This window comes from Entelurus aequoreus, linkage group LG14 (genome assembly GCF_033978785.1).
Source record: "Entelurus aequoreus isolate RoL-2023_Sb linkage group LG14, RoL_Eaeq_v1.1, whole genome shotgun sequence".
Classification (NCBI taxonomy): domain Eukaryota; kingdom Metazoa; phylum Chordata; class Actinopteri; order Syngnathiformes; family Syngnathidae; genus Entelurus; species Entelurus aequoreus.
The window spans coordinates 6,192,087-6,214,988 of NC_084744.1; the positions used below are offsets into that span (position 1 = coordinate 6,192,087).

The following is a 22,902-nucleotide window of genomic DNA, read 5'->3' on the forward strand; positions in this document are numbered from 1 at the left end:
TTGTTGCCCACAAATCTGTGCAGAGAAATTATTACACAAATTCTGAATTTGATCAAAGTACCATTTTGGTTTTACGCTGATTCCTCCTTCTAGGGGGGCTGCTGGTCCTGGGAAGGGCTGACCTGTATGCAGTTCATAGGGTGAAAAACCAGTTTTGTTCATGGACATTCGGATGGTCATTAAAGCCAATGGTAACGTGTCAATCCAATTCAATTTGGTCTGTGCACAGATTTTAGCCAATTTGTTTTGATGTTTTGGTTTATTTTCTCGATCTTACATTGGGACTGAAGATGGTACCCCAAACCGAACCTGTGTTCTAGTCCGAGAGCCTTTTCGACCAAGGCTAGGTGAATATTTTTAAAATGGGTGCCGTTGTCTGACCTAATCTTTTTGGGGAAGCCATGTCGGGGTATTAGGTCATTCACAAGCCATTTAATTACTGATTTTGCATCTTCCTTTGAGGTTGGGGTTGCTTCCGGCCAACCACTATAATTGTCAACGCAAGTTAGCAAGTACCTTTTCCCTTGTACCGGATTGATCATATCTATGAAATCAAAAACTTGACACGATCCACCCTCACCTCCTCCATATTCTAAATTAATCTACAAAACTACTATCGATGTGCAAAATCGTTATTTTCAAATTAAAATTAGTTATAACTTCTTACCCACGGGAAAAATGTTAAAACTATGGAATGTGTCAGAGTCGGATGATTGTCGATTTTGTTGTAAGGAGTCTGAATCCACCCTCACCTCCTCCCCCTTCTGTTTCTGAAAAAGGAACTGTGTTAGTAGTACTATCACTTTCAGAAACATCTAAGAAAAAGGGCAGCTGATGGTCAAGTACAACAAGAGTAGAGGCGGAGGACAGGTCATGTTTGAGGTCAATGAAAGTCTGTTCAGCATCTGTGGACCACTGGAGGGTGGCATTAGGGTAGGGGACCCCTTAGCGATATTAACCCTACATTTTATGCAAATTATTCAATATGGTGAAAGCCATAAAATATGCTTATATTTATATTGACACAAATACTAGAAAAACACTAACCTTATGGCGGATGCTTTTGCAATAGTAATTTGATATTTTGCCACACCTGGTGGCCACAATAATTCATTAAGTCAAGCTCATGTTGTAGAAAGTTGAATGATGCGAACACGTTTGTTACTGAATACTTTCTATCTGACTTCTGTCTAGGCGACTTTGTTTATGTAATAAGCAACTATAATTATTTGATATGCTTAAATGTGCTGTTATAGCTCTGCTGTTGTGTAGCTGCTAGCTCCTCGTAGCCTACAGCCGGGGTGTCCAAAGTGCAGCCCATAGCTATGTGTTTAATGGACAATTAAAACAATTGAAAATGTGGTATTTGTGTGTCGGTTCAATCAGCGGCAGCTACGCCGTGTTTTATCATTGGACCTAAGTCTTTGGTTTCGTAGGCGGGACAGAGAGCAAGGGAACAATGTGGGACAGCATTTGTGTCCATCTTATACCATGCTAGTTGTTGCAAAGATAGGTCAACATGAGCAGCCACACCTTGAGTTCCAACATATATATAAAGGAGTCAAAGGCCTCCTGGCATGAGTGTCTAACTGGTGATCATAACATGTGGCGGGTCGGGTGACGGTACACACGGAAACAGCTCAGTCAGCCAGGGTTTTCACTGATAGAGCAGTCCTTGTCTTTCACTCGTTCTTAGAAGGAGGCATGTCCAGTAGATGTCAGCATTTGTGGTACCTCAGGCTGTGGTATGAGCTCATGCTCATGGAGGAGCCTTCGTAGTGCTGTCGCAGCTTGGTAGTTGTGCCGTCAGGTAACACCAGGAAGGTTCCTTCTGTGCGATATTGAATGTCAGGGTACAGTTTGTGAAGTAGGTCACTACCAAGCAGGCAAGGTGTGTGCAGGTCGACCACGAAGGGGTGCTTCAGTGTGTGTCCAGCAATCTCTACCGGAAGTGGTTTGGTGACAGGTAACATCCTTGTGACCTAAGCGAAGCCTTCAACCTTCAAAAAGGAATCACACAGTTTCTTTGGTACCTCCGCATTCAGAAATGAGTGGGTGGCACCAGTGTCAATCACGAACTGATAACATTGTCTGTTGACACTTATGTCCAGCAGGGGGCCTGTCTGTATTTCCTGCTGGGGCTTCTGCCTTGGGCGTCCTTTGCCACGCCTGTATGATGTTTTGGCTGCAAATGGGAGCCTGTCTCGTTCAGAGGAGTTAGGACATTCACGTTGCCAGTGACCCGGCTGGTCACAGATGAAACAGTTTCCACCCCGGACTGACCTTGAAGTACCGCGTCGTCCACCACCCGAGTCCAATCGTCGGGTCTCATGTCTGTTGAGGATTCTTTCCTCCATCTGCTGGAGCTCAAAAGCAAGGTCACCCATTGCCGAATATACTTTAGCTAATTTTTGACCTTTTATCTTCAGCGATCTGTAAATTAAGTAGTTGTTTCCTTGCTACTCTACCACCAGCCTTGTTGTCATCATCCTGCTCTGTCTAATTCTGCATATGATGAATAAGATGTCCCTCCCATGTGCTGCTTTCGGCACCGTGTATATCAGGGTTAGCTTTGTCTAAAGTGTTTAGCCAAAGGCTCCCTCCTACAGGTACAGGTGGGAGTTTGTCAACAATGGCTTGCATGTCTGCAACGGCAAAAGGCTTATATTGAAATCTGCCCTCATTATCAGGAAAAAGTGGATATGCGTGTCCTTCTAGCTGTTTTGAGAGTGTGTTGTATGTAAAAAATGTCTGATGTGCACGTGGGAGGTTGCCATCTGCCGGAGGAAAATGGTCAGACGTGTAAAGGGAGGGGTCAAGAATTTGGGCCGAAGGAGACATTTTAAGTTTCGGAGGTAGGATCAATCTTAGAGGGGGCATGGGAGTACCTCCCTCGCTTGTCACTGGAGTAGGGGGCGGGCCAGAGAGCTTCCTCTCTGATTCGACCACGAGTGCTCCTCCTGTGACTGTCAAAAGGGGGTATAAAGACGATTACGGTTTCACGTCATAGGGCGGTGGCTTAGTCAAAGTCTGGGCGGGTCGTTTGAATAATTTGGCGCCTGCGTGACAGGCGAAAGACCAGTCAGTCCATTTTTTCATATTCGTCTCAATTCTTATCAGTTCTTTCGCTGCATTTCGTTTTTCCATGTAACCCCCGCTTACTTTTATTCCCTCTAACTTTCTTTTCTCATCCGTCAAACTCTTAAATTCTCGAGCACATAAGTTCTGCAAGCCCTCTTTTAGCCCATTAGGCACCTCGCCCTGTGCCCGAGTCATTTCCTCAACAACTTTACTTCTCTCCCTTTCCTCTCTCACCGCGGACCCCACCGCCACCAGCAGCACACACACAAGCACGCGTAACCAGCAGCACACACACACACACACACACACAAGCAAGTGCACACACACACAAGCACGCGTAACCAGTAGCACACACACACACACACAAGCAAGCGCATACACACACACAAGCATACGTAACCAGCAGCACACACACACAAAAGAAAAAGCTGCACGAAAGCTCTTTCTCTGCGTTTCACTTAACCATAAAACTTCCAGTTACTTTTCTTAATTTACCAAACGTTTGAGTTCACGACTTTACGAGTGTTGTAAACTCCCTCTTAACCCTTTCAAGAAACGTTCTCTTTTTTCTTTTTAAACTCTACCTGTTAATTTCATTGTCGCCAACAGTACATTTAATTGATCATTAAACGGTAACCATTCATCACATTTTCCCCACCCGCATCACCTTTTTTATTTTATTATATTTTTTAAATTTTTTAATGTATTTTTTCTTTTTTCAAACTCCGTGGCCATTGTGTCTATTTTTTCTTAATTTTAGCGCACACTTCAGTGTCACCTGGAACTCGCAACCAGGGAATCTTTATTGTACTTTCTACAAATGGCCTCCAGCCGTTTCCTTACATGTTAGTGCCCAATGTCACCGGGAACACGCAACCCGACTCTTTAAGGGCAGACCAATCACCCAGGGTAAGCTACACCCAACTATTAGTTCACTCGTCAATGAAACTGCCCGTCACGGTAGTCCAGACACAATGACGTGAGTTGACCACTATTTACAACTATTATGTAATGGTAGGCAAGGCAAAAATGCAATCAATATTACAATATTACCATTCTGTGTCTGGGGTCCAAAACAGTGTTTGACTTACAGACTTCAGGACAGACTCCTAATGCAGATTTTACAAAAAGGCTCTGCTTACCTTGATTTATGTGTTGGCCATGTGAGTCTGTCCAGAAGGTTGCAAGAGGTGTCCAATTCTCAGCGTGTCATTCCCGGACGATAGCCTCCAAATGTTTGCGTTTTGGACCAAATGTTCCTCCAAGGGAATTTAAGTTACTGGTCAATCCCAAGTTCTTTGTAATGACATATATGCTGAGTATAAGTGAAGACCCCAACAGAATTGGTATTTTGCAATTTATTTCCAAAGCTTTGGAGAGACCAACCTCGCCAAGTTGATCTAACACAATTACGGAAGCGCTCTCTTCTTCAATATGCCAATAGCCCCCACCCTTCAGAAGGAATACACAAGTCCATTGTTCTACTCAGAATGAGACAGGATGAGATAAAAAAGGAGTACTTCTACTCCCCACATTCCCAAGCTCAAGGTAACTCACAGTGTACCATCGGACATGAGATGGAGAAAAAATAGAAAGAGTACAAATGGAAAATACTAGTTATTTCAAATATGACTATAGAAAGAAATAACTCATAAATATGTGTATATATACACATGTGTGTATATATATATATATATATATATATATATATATATATATATATATATATATATATATATATATATATATATATATATATATATATATATATACACATATATATATATATATATATATATATATATATATATATATATATATATATATATATATATATATATATATATATATATATATATATATATATATATATATATATATATACATATACATACATATATATACATACATATACATACATACATACATACACATGTGTGTATGTACCTGTATGTATATGCATATGTGTGTGTATTTATATATGTATGTATATGTGTGTATATATATCTATGTATGTATATGATTGTATGTAATTATTCAGCCATGAGAGGTTGTGCTCACTTTTGTCTCCACTCCCAGTCTAATATGTCTAATTGGATTATGGTACAGAATGAGTCTGTTGCCCGCGTGCCTCTTGAGCCAAGGTGTTGTCCATCCTGTCTGATATAACCTGCTTGTTCTCCTGTCTGTGTGCCTCCTCCTAATAGCACCTTCTCAACCTTTGCTCTGCAAGTTTGCTGACGGCGGGCAGAAGAAGAGACAAAGCCAGAACAAATTTCTCTCCAGCGGTCGAGGCTGGCTCAGAGAGGGAAGTGCCAGACTGGTAAGATGAGCACACCTTGTTAGACAGTGTGAAGGAAGGTGCACACCTTGTTGGACAGAGTGAAGGAAGGTGCACACCTTGTTAGACAGAGTGAAGGAAGGTGCACACCTTGTTAGACAGAGTGAAGGAAGGTGCACACCTTGTTAGACAGAGTGAAGGAAGGTGCACACCTTGTTAGACAGAGTGAAGGAAGGTGCACACCTTGTTAGACAGTGTGAAGGAAGGTGCACACCTTGTTAGACAGAGTGAAGGAAGGTGCATACCTTGTTAGACAGAGTGAAGGAAGGTGCACACCTTGTTAGACAGTGTGAAGGAAGGTGCACACCTTGTTAGACAGAGTGAAGGAAGGTGCACACCTTGTTAGACAGAGTGAAGGAAGGTGCACACCTTGTTAGACAGAGTGAAGGAAGGTGCACACCTTGTTAGACAGAGTGAAGGAAGGTGCACACCTTGTTAGACAGAGTGAAGGAAGGTGCACACCTTGTTAGAGTTTGTGAAGGAAGGTGCACACCTTGTTAGACAGAGTGAAGGAAGGTGCACACCTTGTTAGACAGAGTGAAGGAAGGTGCACACCTTGTTAGACAGAGTGAAGGAAGGTGCACACCTTGTTAGACAGAGTGAAGGAAGGTGCATACCTTGTTAGACAGAGTGAAGGAAGGTGCACACTTTGTTAGACAGAGTGAAGGAAGGTGCATACCTTGTTAGACAGAGTGAAGGAAGGTGTAGGAAGTAAACCACACCTACAAACTTAAGTCCCCTTTTATTGTCATAGATGTTTCTGTATTTGTATAATTAAAGTGTCAGTGACTGACACAAGATGGTGTGTACAAATAACATTCAGCCTGCTCTCAGGTCACATGTTAGTACATCCATGTGACAGTCAGGTCACATGTTAGTACATCCATGTGACAGTCAGGTCACATGTTAGTACATCCATGTGACAGTCAGGTCACATGTTAGTACATCCATGTGACAGTCAGGTCACATGTTAGTACATCCATGTGACAGTCAGGTCACATGTTAGTACATCCATGTGACAGTCAGGTCACATGTTAGTACATCCATGTGACAGTCAGGTCACATGTTAGTACATCCATGTGACAGTCAGTCCATGTTGCATTCTCCAGTGTTGTTGCCAAGCTCCACTTGTGTTCTTGTTTTCCACCAGGCTGGTATGGCACTCACATACGACCCCAGTGCAGCTGCCATGCACAACGGGTAAGTGGCTGCTTCCTCACCCCATGTGCACACCTGGCGCCTGATCTACCAACATCCAAACACCACGCAGTAAACAGCGTGTACAATCTATAAAATAGTGTGTACTATTAGTGTGTACAATCTATAAAATAGCGTGTATTATTAGTGTGTACAATCTCATAAAATAGCGTGTACTATTACTGTGTACAATCTCATAAAATAGCGTGTACTATTAGTGTGTAAAATGTCATAAAATAGAGTGTACTATTACTGTGTACAATCTCATAAAATAAAGTGTACTATTAGTGTGTACAATCTATAAAATAGCATGTACTATTAGTGTGTACAATCTCATAAAATAGCGTGTACTATTACTGTGTACAATCTATAAAATAGCGTGTACTATTAGTGTGTACAATCTCATAAAATAGCGTGTACTATTACTGTGTACAATCTATAAAATAGCGTGTACTATTAGTGTGTACAATCTCATAAAATAGCGTGTACTATTACTGTGTACAATCTATAAAATAGCGTGTACTATTAGTGTGTACAATCTCATAAAATAGTGTGTACTATTACTGTGTACAATCTCATAAAGTAGCGTGTACTATTACTGTGTAAAATCTCATAAAATACAGTGTACTATTACTGTGTACAATCTCATAAAATAGAGTGTACTATTAGTGTGTACAATCTATAAAATAGCGTGTACTATTAGTGTGTACAATCTATAAAATAGCATGTACTACTCGTGTGTACAATCTATAAAATAGAGTTTACTACTCGTGTGTACAATCTATAAAATAGAGTTTACTATTAGTGTGTACAATCTCATAAAATAGCGTGTACTATTAGTTTGTAAAATCTCATAAAATAGTGTACTATTACTGTGTACAATCTCATAAAAACGAATGTACTATTACTGTGTACAATCTCATAAAATAGCGTGTACTATTAGTGTGTACAATCTATAAAAAAGCGTGTACTATTAGCGTGTACAATCTATAAAATAGCGTGTACTATTAGCGTGTACAATCTATAAAATAGCGTGTACTATTAGTGTGTACAATCTCTAAAATAGCGTGTACTATTAGTGTGTACAATCTCTAAAATAGCGTGTACTATTAGTGTGTACAATCTATAAATTAGCGTGTACTATTAGTGTGTAAAATCTATAAAATAGCGTGTACTAATAGTGTGTACAATCTATAAAAAAATGTGTACTATTAGTATGACAATCTATAAAATAGCGTGTACTACTAGTGTGTACAATCTATAAAATAGCGTGTACTATTAGTGTTTACAATCTCTAAAATAGCGTGTAATATTAGTGTGTACAATCTATAAAATAGCGTGTACTATTAGTGTGTAAAATCTATAAAAAAGCGTGTACTATTAGTGTGTACAATCTATAAAAAAACGTGTACTATTAGTGTGTACAATCTCTAAAATAGCGTGTACTATTAGTGTGTATAATCTATAAAATAGTGTGTACTATTAGTGTGTACAATCTATAAAATAGCGTGTACTATTAGTGTGTACAATTTGTAAAGTAGCGTGTACTATTAGTGTGTACAATCTATAAAATAGCGTGTACTATTAGCGTGTACAATCTATAAAAGAGCGTGTACTATTAGCGTGTACAATCTATAAAAAAGTGTGTACTATTCGTGTGTACAATCTCTAAAATAGCGTGTACTATTAGTGTGTATAATCTATAAAATAGTGTGTACTATTAGTGTGTACAATCTATAAAATAGCGTGTACTATTAGTGTGTACAATTTGTAAAGTAGCGTGTACTATTAGTGTGTACAATCTATAAAATAGCGTGTACTATTAGCGTGTACAATCTATAAAAGAGCGTGTACTATTAGCGTGTACAATCTATAAAATAGCGTGTACTATTAGCGTGTACAATCTATTAAATAGCGTGTACTATTAGTGTGTACAATCTCTAAAATAGCGTGTAGTATTAGTGTGTACAATCTCTAAAATAGCGTGTACTATTAGTGTGTACAATCTATAAATTAGCGTGTACTTTTAGTGTGTAAAGTCTATAAAATAGCGTGTACTATTAGTGTGTACAATCTATAAAAAACGTGTACTATTAGTATGACAATCTATAAAATAGCGTGTACTACTAGTGTGTACAATCTATAAAATAGCGTGTACTATTAGTGTGTACAATCTATAAAATAGCGTGTTCTATTAGTGTGTAAAATCTATAAAATAGCGTGTACTATTAGTGTGTACAATCTATAAAATAGCGTGTACTATTAGCGTGTACAATCTATAAAATAGTGTGTACTATTAGTGTGTACAATCTATAAAATAGCGTGCACTATTCCTGTGTACAATCTATAAAATAGTGTGTACTATTAGTGTGTACAATCTATAAAATAGCGTGTACTATTAGTGTGTACAATCTATAAAAAAGTGTGTACTATTCGTGTGTACAATCTATAAAATAGCGTGCACTATTAGTGTGTACAATCTATAAAATAGCGTGTACTACTAGTGTGTACAATCTATAAAATAGCGTGTACTATTAGTGTGTACAATCTATAAAATAGCGTGTACTATTCGTGTGTACAATCTATAAAATAGCATGTACTATTAGTGTGTACAATCTATACAATAGCGTGTACTATTAGTGTGTACAATCTATAAAATAGTGTGTACTATTCGTGTGTACAATCTCATAAAATAGAGTTTACTATTAGTGTGTACAATCTATAAAATAGCGTGTACTACTAGTGTGTACAATCTATAAAATAGCGTGTACTATTAGTGTGTATAATCTATAAAATAGCGTGTACTATTCGTGTGTACAATCCATAAAATAGCGTGTACTACTAGTGTGTACAATCTGTAAATTAGCGTGTACTATTAGTGTGTACAATCTCTAAAATAGCGTGTACTATTAGTGTGTACAATCTGTAAAATAGCGTCTACTATTAGTGTGTACAATCTATAAAATAGCGTGTACTATTAGTGTGTACAATCTATAAAATTGCGTCTACTATTAGTGTGTACAATCTATAAAATAGCATGTACTATTAGTGTGTACAATCTCTAAAATAGCGTCTACTATTAGTGTGTACAATCTATAAAATAGCGTGTACTATTAGTGTGTACAATTTCTAAAATAGCGTGTACTATTAGTGTGTACAATCTATAAAATAGCGTGTACTATTAGTGTGTACAATCTATAAAATAGTGTGTACTATTCGTGTGTACAATCTATAAAATAGCGTGTACTATTAGTGTGTACAATCTATAAAATAGCGTGTACTACTAGTGTTTACAATCTATAAAATAGCGTGTACTACTAGTGTGTACAATCTATAAAATAGCGTGTACTATTATTGTGTACAATCTATAAAATAGCGTGTACTATTAGTGTGTACAATCTATAAAATAGCGTGTACTACTAGTGTGTACAATCTATAAAATAGCGTGTACTATTAGTGTGTACAATCTATAAAATAGTGTGTACTATTAGTGTGTACAATCTCTAAAATAGCGTCTACTAATAGTGTGTACAATCTATAAAATAGCGTGTACTATTAGTGTGTACAATCTATAAAAAAGTATGTACTATTCGTGTGTACAATCTATAAAATAGCGTGCACTATTAGTGTGTACAATCTATAAAATAGCGTGTACTACTAGTGTGTACAATCTATAAAATAGCGTGTACTATTAGTGTGTACAATCTATAAAATAGCGTGTACTATTAGTGTGTACAATCTATAAAAAAGTATGTACTATTCGTGTGTACAATCTATAAAATAGCGTGCACTATTAGTTTGTACAATCTATAAAATAGCGTGTACTACTAGTGTGTACAATCTATAAAATAGCGTGTACTATTAGTTTGTACAATCTATAAAATAGCGTGTACTATTCGTGTGTACAATCTATAAAATAGCGTGTACTATTAGTGTGTACCATCTCTAAAATAGCGTCTACTATTAGTGTGTACAATCTCTAAAATAGCGTGTACTATTAGTGTGTACAATCTATAAAATAGCGTGTACTATTAGTGTGTACAATCTATAAAATAGCATGTACTATTAGTGTGTACAATCTCTAAAATAGCGTGTACTATTAGTGTGTACAATCTCTAAAATAGCGTGTACTATTAGTGTGTACAATCTATAAAATAGTGTGTACTATTCGTGTGTACAATCTATAAAATAGCGTGTACTATTAGTGTGTACAATCTATAAAATAGCGTGTACTATTAGTGTGTAAAATCTATAAAATAGCGTGTACTATTAGTGTGTACAATCTATAAAATAGCGTGTACTGTTAGTGTGTACAATCTATAAAATAGCGTGTACTACTAGTGTGTACAATCTATAAAATAGCATGTACTATTAGTGTTTACATTCTATAAAATAGCGTGTACTATTAGTGTGTACAATCTCATAAAATAGCGTGTACTATTAGTGGGCGTGTTACATGTGATCTACTAAGACCGTGCGTACAGTAGAAAAAGGGCACAGATTGCCTTATTTAAATGAGGATTTTGCAATAATTGATATTGTTTTATTAAGGCCTTAAGTCCTCTGGCGGCATTAACATTATGAAAGGATGTTGCTGAATAGACGAGGTGTGTAATAATCATATGCTGACCATCAACATGATGATCAGCATATATTTTGCATATTAATGAAGACTGAGACACAAAATGGATTGCACGCCTTATTCTGCTCACTAAACCGACGCAGTCCTCTGCTCACAAGTTTAGTGGATCAGGCCCACAGTGTCCACCCCTAATGTGCACGTATTGTGATGGTGGTGATGGTGGTGATGGTTGTGATGGTTGTGATGGTTGTGATGGTGGTGATGGATGTGATGGTTGTGATGGTTGTGATGGTTGTGATGGTGGTGATGGTGGTGATGGTGTTGATGGTGGTGATGGTTGTGATGGTTGTGATGGTGGTGATGGATGTGATGGTTGTGATGGTTGTAATGGTGGTGATGGTGGTGATTTTTGTGATGGTGGTGATGGTGGTGATGGTTGTGATGGATGTGATGGTTGTGATGGTTGTGATGGTGGTGATGGTTGTGATGGTTGTAATGGTGGTGATGGTGGTGATTGTTGTGATGGTTGTGATGGTTGTGATGGTTGTGATGGTTGCGATGGTTGCGATGGTTGTGATGGTTGTGATGGTTGTGATGGTGGTGATGGTTGTGATGGTTGTGATGGTTGTGATGGTGGTGATGGATGTGATGGTTGTGATGGTTGTGATGGTGGTGATGGTTGTGATGGTGGTGATGGTTGTGATGGTTGTGATGGTCGTGATGGTGGTGATGGATGTGATGGTTGTGATGGTTGTGATGGTGGTGATGGTTGTGATGGTGGTGATGGTTGTGATGGTGGTGATGGATGTGATGGTTGTGATGGTTGTGATGGTTGTGATGGTGGTGATGGTTGTGATGGTGGTGATGGTTGTGATGGTGGTGATGGTTGTGATGGTGGTGATGGTTGTGATGGTTGTGATGGTTGTAATGGTGGTGATGGTGGTGATTTTTGTGATGGTGGTGATGGTGGTGATGGTTGTGATGGATGTGATGGTTGTGATGGTTGTGATGGTGGTGATGGTTGTGATGGTTGTAATGGTGGTGATGGTGGTGATTGTTGTGATGGTTGTGATGGTTGTGATGGTTGTGATGGTTGCGATGGTTGCGATGGTTGTGATGGTTGTGATGGTTGTGATGGTGGTGATGGTTGTGATGGTTGTGATGGTTGTGATGGTGGTGATGGATGTGATGGTTGTGATGGTTGTGATGGTGGTGATGGTTGTGATGGTGGTGATGGTTGTGATGGTTGTGATGGTCGTGATGGTGGTGATGGATGTGATGGTTGTGATGGTTGTGATGGTGGTGATGGTTGTGATGGTGGTGATGGATGTGATGGTTGTGATGGTTGTAATGGTGGTGATTTTTGTGATGGTGGTGATGGTTGTGATGGTGGTGATGGTTGTGATGGTTGTGATGGATGTGATGGTTGTGATGGTTGTGATGGTGGTGATGGTTGTGATGGTTGTGATGGTTGTAATGGTGGTGATGGTGGTGATTGTTGTGATGGTTGCGATGGTTGTGATGGTTGTGATGGTGGTGATGGTTGTGATGGTTGTGATGGTTGTGATGGTTGTGATGGTTGTGATGATTGTGATGGTTGTGATGGTGGTGATGGTTGTGATGGTTGTGATGGTGGTGATGGTTGTGATGATTGTGATGGTTGTGATGGTGGTGATGGTTGTGATGGTGGTGATGGTTGTGATGGTGGTGATGGTTGTGATGGTGGTGATGGTTGTGATGGTGGTGATGGTTGTGATGGTGGTGATGGTTGTGATGGTGGTGATGGTTGTGATGGTTGTGATGGTGGTGATGGTTGTGATGGTTGTGATGGTGGTGATGTTTGTGATGGTTGTGATGGTGGTGATGGTTGTGATGGTGGTGATGGTTGTGATGGTGGTGATGGTTGTGATGGTTGTGATGATTGTGATGGTTGTGATGGTGGTGATGGTTGTGATGGTGGTGATGGTTGTGATGGTGGTGATGGTTGTGATGGTGGTGATGGTTGTGATGGTGGTGATGGTTGTGATGGTGGTGATGGTTGTGATGGTGGTGATGGTTGTGATGGTGGTGATGGTTGTGATGGTGGTGATGGTTGTGATGGTGGTGATGGTTGTGATGGTGGTGATGGTGGTGATGGTTGTGATGGTGGTGATGGTTGTGATATTTGTGATGGTGTGCACGCAGGTTCTTCCCAGCAGCGTACAGCATCTCCAACAGGATCATTGCTCACACCTCCATGTCTCCTTACATGTCTCCACTCTCTGCATACCAGGTTGGACTCCTTCACACTACATCCATCATCAAATGTACATATATACATACATGTATATATATATATGTATATATTTATATATATATTGTGTTGATGTGTTACAGGTGCAGAACCCATCATGGATGCCTCATCAACATTACCTTTTGCAGCATCCTGTAAGTAGGAAGTAAGAAGGTGTAAAAAAGTGTGAAGTCATGTTAAGTGTGATCCTCTCTGACTCCACCAGGCTGCAGTCATGTCGCCCCCTATGGACCCTCCCTTGTCACTGCAGCACACCTCCATGATGTCACCGCTCACGCAACACATGAGTCACATGACTTTGGGCACCACTGGAGGGGTGAGTACACCCTGATCTTGTACATGTACTACATGTTATACATATACTACATGTGTTGTACATGTACTACATGTTGTACACATATACTCATGAATAATCTTCTTCACTGGTACAGTTCATGGCGGCCAACACTCCCCTGGCAGGCGCTTACCTGCCTGCGTACTCGCACGTGCACTCGGCATGCCTACCTGGCCAGGTGAGTCCTCTATGAATGAAAGGTGGAGAGAAAGTGGGGTCACCACATTGTCACTTGCAGGAAAACGGCCTGTCGTCACAGGCGGACACACCTGGCAACCCTTCCCCGTATCCATAGCAACACGGCGTCAACAAGCACCGCAGCGAGGACCCTTCCACGTTTTGACGGCATCCTTTTCTTTTTTGTCAAAACATTTTCAAAGCCTTTCATCGGGTGTTGGAAAAGACTCCGTTTTGAAAAAAAAAGTTTTTATTTTCATACAAGAAATGTTTATTTTTTACCAAAGATTGTTGCCAAATACAAGACAGAAACACGCACTGCGACAAATATCTTTTTTTTTTTACAATGTTTTTATGCTTGCTGTGTGGGCGTGGCCATGGCAAAGTGTGTGTGCGTGTGTGTGTGTGTTTGTGTGTGAGGCGACTTCCCATGGTGCTTTAGAAGGGCAATGTTGTCTGACTCCACTCTGCCTTAACACTTTCACTCCACTCTGGGCCTGATCTACTAAGAGTTTGCGTGTACTAAAACACACTTGATAGCACACAAAGCTGATCTACTAGACTTCCTTCTCCTCCGCCACTTGGTCCAGCTCCTCCCGGGGGATCCCCAGGCATTCCCAGGCCAGCCGGGAGAGATAGTCTTCCCAACGTGTCCTGGGTCTTCCCTCGTGCCCTCCTACCGGTCGGACGTGCCCGAAACACCTCCCTAGGGAGGCGTTCGGGTGGCATCCTGACCAGATGTCCGAAGCACCTCATCTGGCTCCTCTCCATGTGGAGGAGCAGCGGCTTTACTTTGAGCTCCTCCCGGATGGCAGAGCTTCTCACCCTATCTCTAAGGGAGAGCCCCCCGCCCGGCGGAGGAAACTCATTTCGGACGCTTGTACCCGTGATCTTGTCCTTTCGGTCATAACCCAAAGCTCATGATCATAGGTGAGGATGGGAACGTAGATTGACCGGTAAATTGAGAGCTTTGCCTTCCGGCTCAGCTCCTTCTTCACCACAACGGATCGATACAGCGTCCGCATTGCTGAAGACGCCGCACCGATCCGCCTGTCGATCTCACCATCCACTCTTCCCTCACTCGTGAACATGACCCCGAGGTACTTGAACTCCTCCACTTGGGGCAAGATCTCCTCCCCAACCCGGAGATGACACTCCACCCTTTTCCGGGCGAGAACCACGGACTCGGACTTGGAGTTGCTGATTCCCATCCCAGTCGCTTCACGCTCGGCTGTGAACCGATCCAGTGAGAGCTGAAGATCTTGTTTAGATGAAGCCATCAGGACCACATCATCTGCAAAAAGCAGAGACCTAATCCTGCAGCCACCAAACCAGATACCCTCAACGCCCTGAATGCGCAGAGAAATTCTGTCCATAAAAGTTATGAACAGAATCAGTGACAAAAGGCAGCCTTGGCGGAGTCCAACCCTCACTGGAAACGTATCCGACTTACTGCCGGCAATGCGGACCAAGCTCTGACACTGATCATACAGGGAGCGGACCGCCACAATCAGACAGTCCGTTACCCCATACTCTCTGAGCATTCCCCACAGGACTTCCCGGGGTACACGGTCGAATGCCTTCTCCAAGTCCACAAAGCACATGTAGACTGGTTGGGCAAACTCCCATGCACCCTCAAGGGCCCTGTCGAGAGTATACAGCTGGTCCACATTTCCACGACCAGGACGAAAAACACACTGTTCCTCCTGAATCCGAGGTTCGACTATCCGGCGTAGCATCCTCTCCAGTACACCCGAATAGACCTTACCAGGAAGGCTGAGGAGTGTGATCCCACAATAGTTGGAACACACCCTCCGGTTCCCCTTCTTAAAGAGAGGAACCACCACCCCGGTCTGCCAATCCAGAGGTATGTCCCCGATGTCCACGTGATGTTGCAGACTCTTGTCAACCAAAACAGCCCCACAGCATCCACAGCCTTAAGGAACTCCGGGCGGTTCTCATCCACCCCCGGGGCCTTGCCACCGAAGAGCTTTTTAACTACTTCGGCAACCTCAGTCCCAGAAATAGGAGAGCCCACCACAAATTCCCCAGGCACTGCTTCTTCATAGGAAGATGTGTTGGTAGGATTGAGGAGGTCTTCAAAGTATTCCCTCCACCGATCCACAACATCCGCAGTCGAGGTCAGCAGAACACCATCCCCACCATACACGGTGTTGACATTGCACTGCTTCCCCTTCCTGAGGTGGCGGATGGTGGTCCAGAATCGTTTCGAAGCCGTCTGGAAGTCGTTTTCCATGGCTTCCCCGAACTCCTCCCATGTCCGAGTTTTTGCCTCCGCGACCGCTAAAGCCGCACACCGCTTGGCCTGTCGGTACCTGTCTGCTGCCTCCGGAGTCCTATGAGCCAAAAGAACCCGATAGGACTGTTTCTTCAGCTTGACGGCATGCCTCACCGCCGGTGTCCACCAGCGGGTTCTAGGATTACCGCCACGACAGGCACCAACCAGCTTGCGGCCACAGCTCCAATTGGCTGCCTCGAAAATAGAGGTACGGAACATCGTCCACTCGGACTCAATGTCCAGCACCACCCTCAAAGTTCTTCCGGAGGTGGGAATTAAAACTCTCTCTGACAGGAGACTCTGCTAGACGTTCCCAGCAGACCCTCACAATGCGTTTGGGCCTGCCTGGTCTGTCCGGCATCCTCCCCCACCATCGCAGCCAACTCACCACCAGGTGGTGATCAGTAGAAAGCTCCGCCCCTCTCTGTCCAAAACATAAAACCGCAAATCCGATGACTCAACTACAAAGTTGATCATGGAACTGCGGCCTAGGGTGTCCTGGTGCCAAGTGCACATATGGACACCCTTATGTTTGAACATGGTGTTTGTTATGGACAATCTGTGACGAGCACAAAAGTCAAATAACAGAACACCACTCGGGTTCAGATCCAGGCGGCCATTCTTCCCAATCACGCCTCTCCAGGTTTCACTGTCGTTGCCAATATGAGCGTTGAAGTCCCCCAGTAGGACACTCCCTCGAGTGAATCCAAAAAGTGTGGGTACTCTGAGCTGCCGTTTGGCGCATAAGCGCAAACAACAGTCAGGACCCGTCCCCCCCACCCGAAGGTGGAGGAAAGCTACTCTCTCGTCCACTGGGTTGAACTCTAACGTGCAGGATTGAGCCGGGGGGGGGGCAACAATAATTGCCACCCCAGCCCGTCGCCTCTCACTGCTGGCAACGCCAGAGTGGAATAGAGTCCAGCCCCTCTCAAGAGAACTGGTTCCAGTGCCCTTGCTGTGCGTTTAAGTGAGGCCGACTATATCTAGCCGGAACTTCTCCACCTTGCGCAATAGCTCAGGCTCCTACCCCCCCAGCGAGGTGACGTTCCACGTCCCAAGAGCTAGCTTATGTAGCTGAGGATCGGACCGCCAAGTGCCGCCCAGCTCACATTGCACCCAACGTCTATGGCCCCTGCTATGGGCGGTGAGCCCATTGGAGGGGGGACCCACATTGCCTCTTCGGGCACCAGACGCTCGCCATCGTGCGCCACCTCCGGGCCTGGCTCCAGAGGGGGGCCTCGGTGACCCGCGTCCGGGCGAGAGAAATCTGGGTCCTTTGTTTGTATTCTTCAAACATTCTTCGAGCTGCTGATCCCTCACCTAGGACCAGTTTGTCTTGGGAGACCCTACCAGGAGGGGGCATGAAAGCCCCCGGACAACATAGCTCCTAGGATCATTGGGACACGCAAACTCCTCTACCACGATTTTATACTTTATACACACTAATAGTAAATGCTATTTTATGGATTGTACACTCTTAATAGTACACACTATTTATAGATTTTACACACTAATAGTACACACTATTTTATACTTTGTACACACTAATAGTACACAGTGTCGTATGATTGTACACACTAATAGTACACAGTGTCGTATGATTGTACACACTAATAGTACACAGTGTCGTATGATTGTACACACTAATAGTACATGCTATTTTATACTTTGTACACACTAATAGTACACAGTGTTGTATGATTTTACACACTAATAGTACACAGTGTGGTATTATTGTACACACTGTTTAGTATTACAGTCTTAGTAGATCAGGCCTTCATGTTTCAATGTTACTTCCCCTCACACCTGTGTTAAGTCCCGCCCCCTTTTGCCCAAAGGTGTGTTGAAGGTTGTGCTGCACAAAGGTTGTCATGGAACTATTCTAGTAGTGAAGTTAGCATCAAAGTACAATTCATCATCAGCTCCATAAAAACGGTAAAAGTTCCACCAAAACATTTTTGGTCGGGTGGATGTGGACAAGTTGTGTGTGTGTGTGTGTGTGTGTGTGTGTGTGTGTGTGTGTGTGTGTGTGTGTGTGTGTGTGTGTGTGTGTGTGTGTGTGTGTGTGTGTGTGACATCACACAGGTGTCATGATACTTTTATGTACATTTGTTGCTATTTTGATGACGTTGTGTGTGTTTTTGTTTTTTCACTTTTCACTTGCCAAGCTGAGAGTGTGTGTAGTTGTGTAGCTGGCAGACAAAATGTTGTCGCTTAGTGGGATCAGTAAAGATGACAATACTGATCTCACAATCAGACTTTGATATCACCGCCTCAGCACTTGTGTGCCTTCTTGCAATACTCACACTTGGCATCATGCATCACACACAACATATAACACACAACATATAACATAAAACACACAACATATAACACACAACATATACCACACAACATACAACACATAACATAAAACACACAACATATAACACACAACATATACCACAACATAAACACACAACATATAACACACAACATATACCACACAACATACAACACATAACATAAAACACACAACATATAACACACAACATATACCACACAACATACAACACATAACATAAACACACAACATACAACACACAACATATAACACACGACAGGTAGCAACACAACGCATACAACATAACACGCAAAACACAGCACACAAAACAACACAACATTGAGCACACGACATATAACACACAACATAAAACACACAACATATAACACGCAACATTGAACACACAGCATTGAACAAAACATGAAACACACAACATTGAACACACGACATAAAACACTCAACATTTAACACACAACATAAAACGCACAACATTGAATATACAACATTGAACACACAACTTAAAACGCACAACATTGAATATACAACATTGAACACACAACATTGAACACACAAAATAAAACACACAACATTGAATATGCAACATTGAACATACAACACACAACATTGAACACACAACATTGAACATACAACATTGAACACACAACATAAAACATGCAACACAACATACAACACACAACTTTGAACACACAACATAAAACAAACAACATAGAACACACAACATTGAACACACAACATAAAACATACAACACACAACATTGAACACACAACATAAAACATACAACACAACATAGAACACACAATATAAAACATACAACATAAAACACACAGCATTGAACACACAACATAGAACACACAACATTGAACACAGCATAAAACATACAACACAACATAGAACACACAATATAAAACATACAACATAGAACACACAATATAAAACATACAACATAGAACAAACAACATAAAACATACAACATAGAACATAAAACAAAGAACACACAACATAAAACATACAACACAACATACAACATTGAACACACAATATAAAACATACAACAAAGAACACACAACATAAAACATACAACACAGAACACACAACATAAAACATACAACACAACATACAACATAGGACACACAATATAAAACATACAACATTGAACACACAACACAACATGCAACATAGAACACACCACATAGGACACACAACATAGAACACACAACCTCACAATGCAGTGTGGGTGCAACAAGTGATTGGACAAAGAAGATAAAAAGAAAGTTAGATGAACTAAAAGTTTTTTTTCTCACAACTTTGATCTACCTCAGTCTCTACTTCCTCACTTCTAGTCCTGGTTAGTCTGACCCAGGTTAGTCTAACCCAAATGCATCTAACCCAAATTAATCGAACCCAGGTTAATTTAACCCAAATGAGTCTAACCCAGGTTAGTCTAACCCAAATTCATATAACCCAGGTTAGTCTAACCCAAATTAGTCTAACCCATGTTAGTCTAACCCAAATTAGTCCAACCCAGGTTAGTCTAACCTAAATTCATATAACCCAGGTTAGTCTAACCCAAATTCATATAACCCAGGTTAGTCTAATCCATATTAGTCTAACCCAAATTAGTCCAAACCAGGTTAGTCTAACCCAAATTAGTTTAACCCAGGTTAAACTAATTCATCTAACCCAGGTTAGTCTAACCCAAATCCGTCTAACCCAGGTTAGTCCAACCCAAATTCATACAACCCAGGTTAGTCTTACCCAAATTAGTCTAATCCAGGTGAGTCTATACCAAATGTGTCTAACCCAGGTTAGTCTAACCCAAATTCTTATAACCCAGGTTAGTCTAACCCAGTTTAATCTAACCAAGGTTAGTCTAACCCAGTTTAATCTAACCCAAGTTAATCTAGCCCAGGTTAGTCCAGGCCAGGTTGGACTAAACCCAGTTAAACTAAACCAGGTTAGTCTAAGCCAGGTTAGACTAAACCAGGTTATTCTAGCCCCAGGTTAGTTTAGGCTAGGTTAGTCTAGGCCAGGTTAGTCTAGATTCCTGCATCAGGTTTCTTCACACGTGTTGTTGGCGTTGAATGCAGTTTTTGAGAGGCGGTTTAGGAAGAGTCCGGGTGTTGTCAACAAAAAGGTGTTGATTGATGAGATGAGAGTTGACAAAGTGTTAGTTGTGTGGAGAACAAGCAAGTGTTGCCAAGTCTTGTGTGGACAAAAGTGAAACAATTCTGAGGGTTTTAATTCATCAACTTTTGTGTACACAACTTAAGGAAAAAGTTGTGATGTTTTGTATTTTTGTTTTGTACCACACACGCTTGTACTGTGTGTGTCTACAGTGTGTGTACACAGTTTGTGTGTACAGTGTATATACAGTGTGTGTGTACAGAGTGTATACAGTGTGTGTGTACAGTGTGTATACAGTGTGTGTGTGTATGGTGTGTGTGTGTAGAGTTGAAAGCTTCCATGTGTCTGTGTTTAAGTTCCATGTGTGTGTGTGTGTGTGTGTGTGTGTGTGTGTGTGTGTGTGTGTGTGTGTGTGTGTGTGTGTGTGTGTGTGTGTGTGTGTGTGTGTGTGTGTGTGTGTGTGTGTGTGTGTGTGTGTGTGTGTGTGTGTGTGTGTGTGTGTTTAAGGCCAAACTTGTGTCTCTCTTGGTTGCTGCCTCAGGTTTTTTTTGTTTTTTTCATTGATTTGATTATTTTTAATAATAAAATATTTTTCAATTGTTATTCTTGTGTTGTTTGTGACTGACCTGCTACACCATTCATTGATACTTGGATTTACACTTCTTTTACTTACTGGCCACACCAGTGCCACCGTTAATTAGAGTGGAGACACACAGGAGACAGCCACATCATTTTATATGACCTGCCACTTTATTTTATATGACCTGCCACTTCATTTTATATGACCTGCCACTTTATTTTATATGACCTGCCACTTTATTTTATATGACCTGCCACTTTATTTTATATGACCTGCCACTTCATTTTATATGACCTGCCACTTTATTTTATATGACCTGCCACTTCATTTTATATGACCTGCCACTTCATTTTATATGACCTGCCAGTTCATTTTATATGACCTGCCAGTTCATTTTATATGACCCGCCACATCATTTTATATGACCTGCCACTTCATTTTATATGACCTGCCACTTTATTTTATATGACCTGCCACTTCATTTTATATGACCTGCCACTTCATTTTATATGACCTGCCACTTTATTTTATATGACCTGCCACTTTATTTTATATGACCTGCCACTTTATTTTATATGACCTGCCACTTCATTTTATATGACCTGCCACTTTATTTTATATGACCTGCCACTTCATTTTATATGACCTGCCACTTCATTTTATATGACCTGCCAGTTCATTTTATATGACCTGCCACTTTATTTTATATGACCAGCCACATCATTTTATATGACCCGCCACTTCATTTTATATGACCCGCCACATCATTTTAGATGATCCGCCACATCATTTTATATGACCTGCCACATCATTTTATATGGGCAGCCACTACATTTTATAAGACCCCCCACATCATTTTAAATGGGCAGCCAAAACATTCTAAATGACCCGCCACATCATTTTATATGACCTGCCACATGTGTATAATAGACTGCATTTATGTTATTCACATGTGAATAATGCTGTATAATAGACTGTATTTATGTTATTCACATGTGAATAATGCTGTATAATAGACTGTATTTATGTTATTCACATGTGAATAATGCTGTATAATAGACTGCATTTATGTTATTCACATGTGAATAATGCTGTATAATAGACTGTATTTATATTATTCACATGTGAATAATGCTGTATAATAGACTGTATTTATGTTATTCACATGTGAATAATGCTGTATAATAGACTGTATTTATATTATTCACATGTGACTAATGCTGTATAATAGACTGTATTTATGTTATTCACATGTGAATAATGCTGTATAATAGACTGTATTTATATTATTCACATGTGAATAATGCAGTATAATAGACTGTATTTATATTATTCACATGTGAATAATGCAGTATAATAGACTGTATTTATATTATTCACATGTGAATAATGCTGTATAATAGACTGTATTTATATTATTCACATGTGAATAATACTGTATAATAGACTGTATTTATATTATTCACATGTGAATAATGCTGTATAATAGACTGTATTTATATTATTCACATGTGAATAATGCTGTATAATAGACTATTAGAGATTAATG

At 40.9% G+C, this 22,902-nt stretch overlaps 1 protein-coding gene across 1 annotated transcript in view; it reads left to right on the forward strand.

Annotated features, from left to right (window-relative positions):
- The window catches only part of LOC133664326 (RNA-binding motif, single-stranded-interacting protein 1-like), an 81,131-nt gene extending 59,755 nt beyond the window's left edge, over positions 1–21,376 (forward strand). Inside the window, exons 7-13 of the mRNA XM_062068842.1 lie at positions 5,289–5,404; positions 6,573–6,622; positions 13,386–13,473; positions 13,578–13,628; positions 13,700–13,810; positions 13,926–14,006; positions 14,067–21,376. Of these exons, the coding sequence (XP_061924826.1) occupies positions 5,289–5,404; positions 6,573–6,622; positions 13,386–13,473; positions 13,578–13,628; positions 13,700–13,810; positions 13,926–14,006; positions 14,067–14,123 (554 nt within the window). The 3' untranslated portion in view covers positions 14,124–21,376. The remainder of the gene's footprint in view (positions 1–5,288; positions 5,405–6,572; positions 6,623–13,385; positions 13,474–13,577; positions 13,629–13,699; positions 13,811–13,925; positions 14,007–14,066) is intronic.
- The last annotated feature ends 1,526 nt before the right edge of the window (positions 21,377–22,902 follow it).